Source organism: Mangifera indica, chromosome 11, assembly GCF_011075055.1.
Source record: "Mangifera indica cultivar Alphonso chromosome 11, CATAS_Mindica_2.1, whole genome shotgun sequence".
NCBI lineage: Eukaryota > Viridiplantae > Streptophyta > Magnoliopsida > Sapindales > Anacardiaceae > Mangifera > Mangifera indica.
Window position 1 is genome coordinate 15,662,764 of NC_058147.1, and position 10,960 is coordinate 15,673,723.

Genomic DNA, 10,960 nt, shown 5'->3' on the forward strand with positions numbered 1-10,960 from the left:
ATGTAATTTATTTATGACATATAATACATAGTTTTGTATTTTAGAGAACTAAAACTTTTACGCATGAAATATTCTTACAAATACCATTTATGATGTTAGAAAAATTTTCAATGGCATAAATTGTAAGAATATGGTTTAGTAACATATCTTGGGTGACAAATATGTATCCAAAGATACATACTAGACTACTCAAGGTATAAACTAAACCTAATTAATAATAATAAAATCTTTCCCAAATTTTCAATATCAAATTCGAGTCCTCTATTATGGGTCAATTAAGGTTACGTCATAAGGCTGAAAATCCTAGAATTCTTTTATGTGACAGATACTATATCATATGACATAAAATTAGTCGATTGGTGTCTAGAGTACTATTTCTATCATTCCCTAGATTCTATTATGTGCGGGAGTGATGGGGTATTATATCTGGAAAACACGATAGGTTGAATTTAACTAGTTTAGAGTGCTTAGATCTATTTATGTGCGGTGCTCAAAGCTAGAGGCTCACATGAATCATAGTTTGCATTTGGAACGCAAAAGGAAATCGATTCCTACTTATTGAGCTTAACGGACTTAGATCTATTATGTACGGTTTGTCAAGTTTGATAAGAACTTGATTCCCCACTAGAAAGTCATCCAATGAACTTTCCAAATCTTCAGCTGGGGAAGTATAAGATTTGAATTAAATAGTGGGAGCTAATAAGATTAGGTTTATTGGTAATTACTAATAAATTTGTTATTTCTTGCAACATTCTCTCTTGTGATATAAAATCTCAAAATGTCAACGACAAACAATATACTCTTGAAATTGATGGACTCGCATGTGCTTATTGGTCCCAATTTTAAAGATTGGCTGAGAAATCTGACAATTGTTCTCAATCTTGAAAAGTCAGCTTATGTCTTGGAGGCACCTTTACGAGCAACAGTGGACCCTAATGCCCCTAAGGAAGAGCAAAGGGCTTATGCTGAATGGGTAGATGCTGACTTACGAGTTCGCAGTTCTATGCTGACATCAATGAACTTTGAACTTCAAACCCGGTTTGAGAACATGCAAAGTGCATATGAAATTATCACTGCTTTAGGACAATTATACAATGAAAATGCTCGAGTGAAGGAATATAATTTGATGACTTCACTATTCAGCATGTGGTTTAAGGAGGGCGTTTTACCAGATGATCATGTTATTAAAATGATTAACAAGACTAGGGAGTTACAAATTATGGGCACAGATTTGCCGTATAATGTTCAAGTGAATTTGATTCTTCATTCACTCCCTCCAACTTTTAAGCCGTTTATTACAAATTATAATCTCAATAGGATTGAGCGCACTCTCCCTGAGCTTCTCAATGATATTCAAGAATTTTACAATAATGAGAAGAAAGGGAAAACATCAACTGAGTTGCTAACTACCTTTGCCACGAGAGGTAAAAAGAGGCAAGCTCAAAAGCCTTGGAGGAGAGGTTCACAAATGGGATCTGGTGGACCAAAAATACAAAGAAAAGGTTTTAAGAAAAACACTACCAGGCCTTCTAGGATGAAGGGTTCTAACATCAAGTTATCACATTCTCAGCCTCCACGAGCATCTGCTTCACAGAAAGAAAAGAAGTAGGAGAAGAACAATTGTTTTTATTGCAACCAAGAGGGGCATTGGAAGAGGAACTATCCTATATACCTTGATGATCTGAGAAAAAGCAAAGCAAGTACATATCAGTGTTATGTAATTGAATTTGAATTAAATATTAATTCAAATATTGATTCCTGGATATTAGATTCTGTTGCAATTTCATATGTTTGCGTTTGTTTACAGCATCTGCAGAATAGTTCTGCCTTGAGACGTGATGAGATCACACTGAGACTGGCCAATAAGACACGAGTTTCTGCAGAGGTTGTAGGTGTATGTAGTATACAGTTACCTATTACGCATGTAATAACTTTGTATTTTGCTAATGCCACCAGGAATATCATCTTTATTCCAGTTTTGTGTAAAAATGATTATCAATTTACATTTAATGGAAATGAATGTCTAATTTATTTTAGGAATAAATTAGTAGGAAATGCTATCAATACAAATGGTTTGTCTATGATAGAACTTGATTTACATAGCGTCATGTATTCCAAATCATCTAAAAGAACTAGAGAACACATAAATCCAATAGTTCTATGGCATCACAGATTTGGTCATATTGGAGAGGATCAGATTCAACAACTAGGAGAAAGTGGACTTTTAGGTTCATTGGGTTCAAAACCCTATCCTACTTGTGACTCTTGTCTTTGAGGAAAAATGATCAAGCTTCCGTTTAAGAATAAAGGGGAGCAAGCCAAAAATATATTAGAATTGATACACACTAATGTATGTGGCCTCTTTAATGAAATGGCCAAAGGGGATTTTTCATACTTCATTATCTTTATCGATAAATATTTTTGATACGGGTATTTGTATTTGATGAAATACAAATCTAAAGCTTTTAAAAAGTTCAGAGAGTTTCAAAAGGAAGTAAAAAACCAGACTGGAAAGAATATTAAAGCTTTGCGTTCAAATCGTGGAGGTGAATACTTGAGTACAGAATTTCAAGAGTTCTTAAGAGACAGAGGAATACTATCTCAGTTGACTCTGCCATTCACACCATAGCATAATGGTATGTCTGAACGGAGAAATCGTACTTTATTAGATATGATATGATATATGATGAGTTTTACTGACTTGCTAGTTTATTTATAGGGTTATGCTCTTCAGACAGCACTACATGTTCTGAATAAAGCACCATACGAATTATGATATGACAGACTTCCAAGTGTAAACTACCTGAAAATCTGGGGATGTCCAGCATTTGTCAAAATGGTTAGAACTGATAAATTGGAATCCCGAATAGAAAAGGGTCAATTCATCGGGTATCTAAAAGAATGTTTAGGATATTATTTCTACTTTCACTTTGATCAAAGGATTATACTCAGTAAAAATATACATTTTTTTGAGAAAGAGTTCTTGGAGGAAAGTGGTGCAAGAAGGAAAATTGTGCTCGAAGAAGAGTCTAGAGAGCCAGTAACCGAGCCTATTCAGATAAATCCTCTAAGTATACAATCACCTATACCAACTACAACGACTCAAATAAGAAAGTCTGCTAGAGTGTCTCGACCTCCCGAGATATGGATTTCTGACAAAAGGGGATTTTGAATGGCTTCTAATGGGAGAAACTGAGCATCTAGAGGATCCAAAAACTTACCAAGAGGCAATACTAGATATAGACTCTGGCAGATGGCTAGAGGCAATGAATTCAAAAATTGAATCTATGAATGTCAATCAAGTATGGACACTCGTTGATCCACCTGATGGAACAGTTCCGATCGGATGTAAATAGATCTTCAAGAGGAAAATTAGCAAGGATGAAAAAGTTAAAACTTATAAAGCTCGATTGGTAGCTAAAGGTTATACTCAAAAACAAGGGTTAGATTATGAGGAGACTTTTTCACCAGTCGCGATGTTTAAATCCATCAGAATCCTACTAACCATCGCAGTACACTATGATTATGAGATATAGCAGATGGATATTAAAACTGTTTTTCTCAATTAGTACATTGAGGAAAATATCTATATAGAGCAGCCAATCGGTTTGTATGCACTACCAAAAGGCATAAAGTGTGCAAACTACATCGATCTATATATGGATTGAAACAAGCTTCAAGAAGTTGGAATATCCGGTTTGATGAAACAATTCGAGTATTCGGTTTCACTAAAATGAGCCATGTGTCTATAAATTAGATAAGGATAAAATTGTCGTTTTTCTAGTCTTGTACGTAGATGACATATTATTAATTGGAAACGATATTGACACTATGACTAAGGTTAAGCTATGGCTAGCGAAATCTTTGTCCATGAAGGATCTAGAAGAAGCAACCTATATTCTAGATATTCGCATCTATAGAGATAAAGCGAAAGGATTAATAGGTTTATCTCAAAAGTTGTACATAGATAAAGTGTTGAAACGTTTTCACATGCAAGACTCTAAGAGAGGTCTTCTACCGTTTCCTCATGAAACACATCTATCAAAAGATATGTGTCCAAAGACTAATGAGAAGCGACAGCGAATGTGTGAGGTGTCATATGTTTCGGCAGTAGGTAGTCTCATGTACGCCATGTTATGTACACAACCAAACATTGTTTTTGCAGTTAGTGCAGTAAGCAAATATCAATCAAATCCTAGAGAAAGACACCGGATAGTAGTAAAAGTTATCTTGAAGTATGTAAGGAGGACCAAAGAGTTGATATTAGGGTATGGAGGTTCAGAATTAACGCTCAAAGGACATCTTGAGAGAATTCGTTAGAGCTGGAGATATTGTTATTCAGAAGATTGTTTCGACGGACAATCTTGCAGACCCACTAACTAAAGCACTGATGCAAAGACTGTTGGACCAACATCTAGAGAGGATGGGCATTAGGTACTATAGTGATTGGCTTTAGTGCAAGTGGGAGTTCCTATTAGAATATGCCCTAAAAACCAATCGCTTTGTTGGTTTCAAGGGTTGTATATCTTGCATATACATTATTAATAAAAGAAGAGTTATGTCATACTTCACATGTTTTCTGCATCATTTTTATATCTATATTGTAGTTGTATATTACATCCATATTAGCTATATGCATATGACATGTGAAAGGTCCCGATGAGTTTTAATAAACACCATCAAATCATTCCCTGCATAGGTAATCTGTTTGGACAATAGTATTGCATAGTGAGTGTGTGCTATATCATCACAGTATATCAGTGAATAATATTAGACATAGTGGATATACACATGGGTAAACAATAGAACCCTTTGATGATTAGAGAATTGATCAAAGGTTATTATATTATATTGTTTATCGAACATGAGTGTTGAACGATGATCACATGGGCATTAATATGTAGTCAATGATACATCGTAAATCATACTAGTGTATAGATCCTTTGACTTGAAATATCATAGTTGTGCTTCGTTTTGGAACGTATGGTTCATACGGTGTATACCACGAGGCTAATCACGTCTCATTCAGAAGCTCCTTGATCATATGTTGCTTGAGCGAAAGGACAAGTGATGATCATACAAGGATCCGTCAGCTCGACTACTCCTGAGTTCCCATATGAATATCGAAAAACATGAAAATCTAAGACACTAACCAGTGTAGATAAAAGACCATATGAAGAGAGTTTCAATGTGACACATTATGATGTATTACTTGATATTTGAAAAGATTAAATATTGGATTTTGACATTCCATGAATCCAAGTTTAATCGAGATGTAACGACGCAGGGATTGGACTACATGGTAAGTGTGAGTAAGAAAGGTTCATTTGGCATTATGTGAAGCTTGTACTTCATTATGATGTAGGGGTCATGGAATATTGCTAGATGACACCACACGATCAGTGGGAACTTCGTTTTGTAGCGGAAAACAAAGTATATCGATTAACGAAAGTTTTGGGTTATACAATGATATAATAAAATGTATCGTCTGATATAGGGTCCACGGCTACATCACTATGAACCTTAAAGGTTACACCCATATTTCAAAGAAGAAAATAATGTTATGAAGCTGAAAATATTTATCCATGGTTGGCTAGCACTTTTCAAGGATAAAAATTGTGTTTTTCGAATATTCAATATGTGTCAAATTATGATTTTAGGTATAAATTATTCAATATGTGTCAAATTATTATTTACTTTTTCTTATCAACCAATGGGAATTAAACACATAATTTAACTTAATAAATATCAAGTTTTAATTTAATAAATGAGAGAAAAATGTAGAAAATATGATACATTTTTCTTCTTCTTCTTCTTCTTCTTCTTCTTCTTCTTTTGCCGGGAAAGCTTCCATTTTTCTTCCTTTTTTCTTCCTTGAAGGGTGCAAGTCAAGAGATCACTTATTTTAGTGATTCAAGCTTCCTAACTTCAAATCAAATTACAAGGTACAAGGTAGTTTACATGTTTCTATGTTTTATTTTTTAAAACAACATATAAATTTTATATTACCATTGTTATATATAATGTGAACATGATCTAAAAATTTTAATTTTCTTGCCAAAATCCAACACAGAGTTGCTCATTAAATAACACGACTTACCAAACTATGAGAACTCGTGGGAACTGTACAAGAACCTCATTCAGACTTTTCCCCATTTGTACCTTGAGGACAAAGTGCCTCTGGATGGGAGGGGTAATGTTAGAGCTCCTATGTATGTAAAGAAGAGAGGGAGGAGAAATGCTAATGCAATTGATCAAGCTGTGAAGATGATAACCAGTGATGTCAACACAGGTGGAGCTGCCAAGGTGATATATGGCACCAATAGTGTTAATACCAGTGGACATGTTGAGAAATCAATAAATGGCAGCATTGCAGAGACAACACAAGTTGCAAAGCATTAGCAAGAAATTAGATGGAGAGGAAAAAAAAAAAGGAACCATGGATGCATTGTATGTTGAGTTGCCATATCAGGATTGGAAAGGCAACAGTGAGGAGCAAAAGGAGAAAAAGGGCCTAGAAAGTATAAAGGCAGTAGAGAAGTCATTTGAAGAAGAAAAGGTCTAAGGAGAGAACCAGCCTCTCAAAAGCTGGAAGATGAGTCTGAGTTTTGTGCTCTGGATTTAACCCATCTTTTGTTATTGTTTTGTCTTTGTATCATAAACATCTCCTTAAGGGATCAGTTAGCAGTTGTATTCCAAGTTGTATGTCCTTTTGTTATGAATATTGGAGGAGCAATGTTTACGTGCAAATTGTTTGTTTCCACTTTTATAATATAATTTATACAGATAGCTGCTTGTTTCATTGTCGTGGTAATATACATTGATAATCTGTTAAAAACACAAATATCCCGACGAACTTCATTTGTGATTTGCCAACTTCTTCTATTTCAGGTTGTCGAGACTAGGTAAATTGGCTGAACTAGCTCCTACATTCTCCAAGTACCTATCACTAACCAGAGCAAAGACAGGGCATTTACCTCCACCAAGAAAATTTTTCATATGTATCTAAGTCAATTATGAAAGAGGTAGCCAATACTACTAAGGCCTTTAATAGTCTAGACTAGTACAAAGCTATGGAGGTTGAATATGAGGCACTAATAAGAAATCAGACCTGGGAGTTTGTTCCTCCTGTGACTAATCAACACTTAGACCCATCAACATTCAGTTTAACCATATATACCCACTTGTGCACCATTATGCAAAAATTGAAGGGTAGACTAGTGGCAAAAGGGTTCCAACAAACCCTAGGGGTAGACAATTTTAACACCATCAACCCAGTTGTGAAAATTGTGACAATTAGGATCATCTTGACCTTAGTAGTCTCCTATAACTAGCTTGTGCATCAAGTAGACATTAATAATGTCTTTTTAAATGGTGATCTCCAACAAGAGGTTTACATGAGTCAACCTCAAGGATTTGTAGATCCTGATAGGCCACACTTTGTTTGCAAGCTAAAAAAAGGTACTTTATGTGTTTAAACAAGCCCCAGAGCTTGGCATAATAAACAGAAAAATGCTCTATTACAAAGGGGATTTGTATTCAAGCCTGTTTATTTTGGGGGGTAATCAAGTCAAAGTGTTCATTTTAATATATGTAGATGACATCTTGTTAACTGGCCCTGATATAGATTATATACATAATCTAATTGCAACCCTTAATTATCAATTTTCTCTTAAAGACTTAGGTGATCTCAGCTTCTTGTTAGGTATAAAGGTTCACATAAATAGTCATGGTATGCATCTTTGTCAAGCTAAGTATGCAAAAGAATTGCTAGTGAAAATACATATGCAAGATGCTAAGGCTTGCAAAAGCCCAATGGCTACTAGAGTTAGACTGTTTGTAGGTGACAATGAGCCTTATGAAGACCCAACACAATATAGAAGTACAATTGGTGCACTACAGTATCTATAGTCCTAACAAGGCCTAGCTTAGCTTACAAAGTAAATAGGTTGAGTCCGTTCTTGAAAGAGCCCACATTACTTCAATGGTAGACCTGCAAAAGTGTTCTTAGTATATTAAGGGGACTAGATTTATTGGGTTGTTAATTAAGCCAACCTCAGTTTTCACCATAGAGGCTTTTACTGATGTTGATTGGGTTGGAGAACCACAGGATAGAAGGTCTACCCATGGATATAGTGTGTATTTTGGTGAAAATTTAGTTCAGTTGACTTCTAGAAAACAAAAGGTGGTAGCACTATCCTCTATTGAGGTAGAGTATAAGGCAATTAGTCAGACTTTAATAAATATAATGTGGATAAAATGCTAGTTATATGAAATTAAGATTACCTATTTCTCTGTGTGTGTGCTTTGGTGTGATAATATGAGTATAAGATCTCTAGCTTCAAATGTGTGTTCCACAGCAGGACCAAACCTAAAGAGATTGAAGTTCATTTTGTGAGAAAACAAGTTGTAGCCAAAAATCTAAAAGTGCAATATATGTAGTCAGTCTCCAAGGAGGAGTTTTCGTTTATCTGAAGTTGTGATAAGTCCGATCATCTTCAAGGAGGAGACAAGTTGACATGCAAAGAAGATGAAGTCGTGTATCTTCAATTCACAAAGGTCTAAAAGTTCTAAAAGGAGTGTTTTGCTTAATTCAATCTACAAATCCTCAACTGCTTTCAACTGCATTGACTTGAGGGGGGATGTCAAGCCAAAGGTCCAATTAACTACTTTGAAGCCCAATTCTTCAAGACTAAGTGTTGGTTTGGTTATTGTTGAAGATGCAACAGTCCAATATGGAATTGAAGCCCAAATGTCTCAGTCCAGTACTGTGCATTTTGGTTTAAGTTCATTAAACCAAACGCTTTCTAATGTGCTTTAAACTTCCTCTAGAAGACTCTCTTCAATCTGCTGTTCAAAATATCTTTGTACTTTCTCAGACTAAGTTCTTTCTTTCTTTCATTCTTCTCTCTACAACTCTCTCTTATCTGACAACAATCCAACAGTGTTCTGAAGATCAGATGTTGTTAGTTAAGGTTAGTTATCATTCAACGGTTATGATGTAGTTAGTTAACCGCAACCAGCCTGGCAAGTGCCTTATCTGTATAATTACTGTGTAAAACCTTATTCACGTATTAATGAAATCTCTGAGGAATATTCAGTAGTTTTTGTGTGGTTTGTTTTGCTCTATTTGCTCTGGTCTTCGATCTTGTTGATTTTCGAATACTGCTGTGGTTGAAATCTTTCACAATGAAGTTGAAAATTTTCACTCCAGGTTTTCATTATTAACATCTTTTATAAATTTTCTTCTTCGTACAACATGTAACCAATAAACCATTCACTTATAAATTTCCACATGTTTTCACAATCAATTCTCTAAAACAGTTACAACTAAAATTACCCTTTTTTACCTTATCAATATATTATTATTGATTCAATAACACACTTGGCACTTCATCGAACACATATTCGGCATTTCATCGAACACATATTCGGCATGATTTTTCACTTAGTTTTAAACCAATAAAACGCACGAATTACCACATCCTAACTATAATTCTTCTTTACAAATACGAATAAATTATCTTTTTTCTTTTGTCAATAACTTTTTCCTCGCACCACCGAATTTTTTTTTCAAATTAATTAACTAATTAATTAAAACTAAAGATGATAAAGAGGCGTACCTTGGGAGGGAGTAAAGTGTCGAATTCGAGATCGGAACCGCGAGGGAACCGCTCTCTAAGAGTTCTCCTCAGCTTCTTACGGTCAGCTCCCGAGAGTCTCTGGTGCGACTTCGCCTCGACGGACTTCTTGAACATTTTGTTTTTCGCTATTCGCTTCACTAAACGCAAAGAATTGTTTATGGAAAAGGTTCCTTGGGACGAAACAGTATGGCGGTGGCGGAATGGCAACAATGAAATAAGAGAATTTTTGTTTTCATTAGCACCTCTATGGTTATAAATAATATAAGGGAAAAGGACTATTTCCTACCCATTTTTTAGGCTTATCTTAACCTCATACCTACGAGAGGTGAAAATCTAGTTTTCCCACTCATGACTAAACTGCCATTCAATTTCTCAGTTAGGAACAGGGGCAAAATCGATATTTTATTATTTATATTAAAAAGTTATAAATTTGATTACTTTTCACTCCTTAGGTTTTAGAAACTAACATTTCATCTTTAACCAAATTTTTTAAACTTTGAAAACTAATATTTTCACCCCCAAACTTAGGGTTTCCATATTTTTCAAAACGTAGCCATCCCCCATAACTTTCAAAAATAGCAGTTTCACCCTCATTCTTCAATTTCATCTTCCGACGTCGTCTCTGGCGTCGTCACCGGCGTCCTCTTTCTCCTGGTGCGACGAAGAGATCTTCATCTCCTCGTCGCACGGTGCGACGAAGAGACAGAGATCTCTTCATATCACGATGCGATGAAGAGACAGAGATCTCTTTGTCGCTCCACCCTGACGACGAGGGACGACGCTTCGTCATCCTTCGTCACTCGTCGAGTCGTCCTGACGCGACGACGAAGCGTCGTCCTTCGTCTACTCTTCCAGATATGTGCGACTCTTCGTCATCCAGATCTGAGCAACGAAGGGTCGTCCTTCGTCATCCTTTGTAGTCAAAGATGCGAGATTGGTGGAATGCGTCGGTCGTCGATGGTGGCCAGAGAAGGAAGCAAACCCTAAGGGTGAAATCTAAACTTTTTAAACTTTGAGGATGGGTTTAGTTGTAGTTTTTAAAACCTGGAGGGGGGAAATGATGAAATTTTAAAGTTTTAAAGTTTTAAACAGTAAAATATCGATTTTAGCCCTACCCCTAACTGAGAAATTGGATGTCAGTTTGGTCATAGGTGAAAAAACTGGATTTTCATCTCCCATGGGTATGAGTTTAAGATAGGCCTAAAACATGGGTGGGAAATAGTCTTTTGCCCATAATATAATTTAGGGAAATTATAAAATATGCGTAAAACTAAAAGGTGTTAAAGAAAATTGTTCAAAACTCTAAGGATTAAATA

At 35.5% G+C, this 10,960-nt stretch overlaps 1 protein-coding gene across 4 annotated transcripts in view; it reads right to left on the bottom strand.

Moving 5' to 3' along the window:
- LOC123229410 (eukaryotic translation initiation factor 2D) overlaps positions 1–9,868 on the bottom strand; it is a 30,173-nt gene extending 20,305 nt beyond the window's left edge. The window contains exon 1 of one of the 4 annotated variants that reach the window (XM_044655198.1): positions 9,624–9,868. In XM_044655198.1, the coding sequence (XP_044511133.1) occupies positions 9,624–9,758 (135 nt within the window). In that variant the 5' untranslated portion in view covers positions 9,759–9,868. The remainder of the gene's footprint in view (positions 1–9,623) is intronic. The other 3 variants (XM_044655197.1, XM_044655199.1, XM_044655200.1) reach the window with 3 other exon arrangements.
- Positions 9,869–10,960: the final 1,092 nt, after the last annotated feature.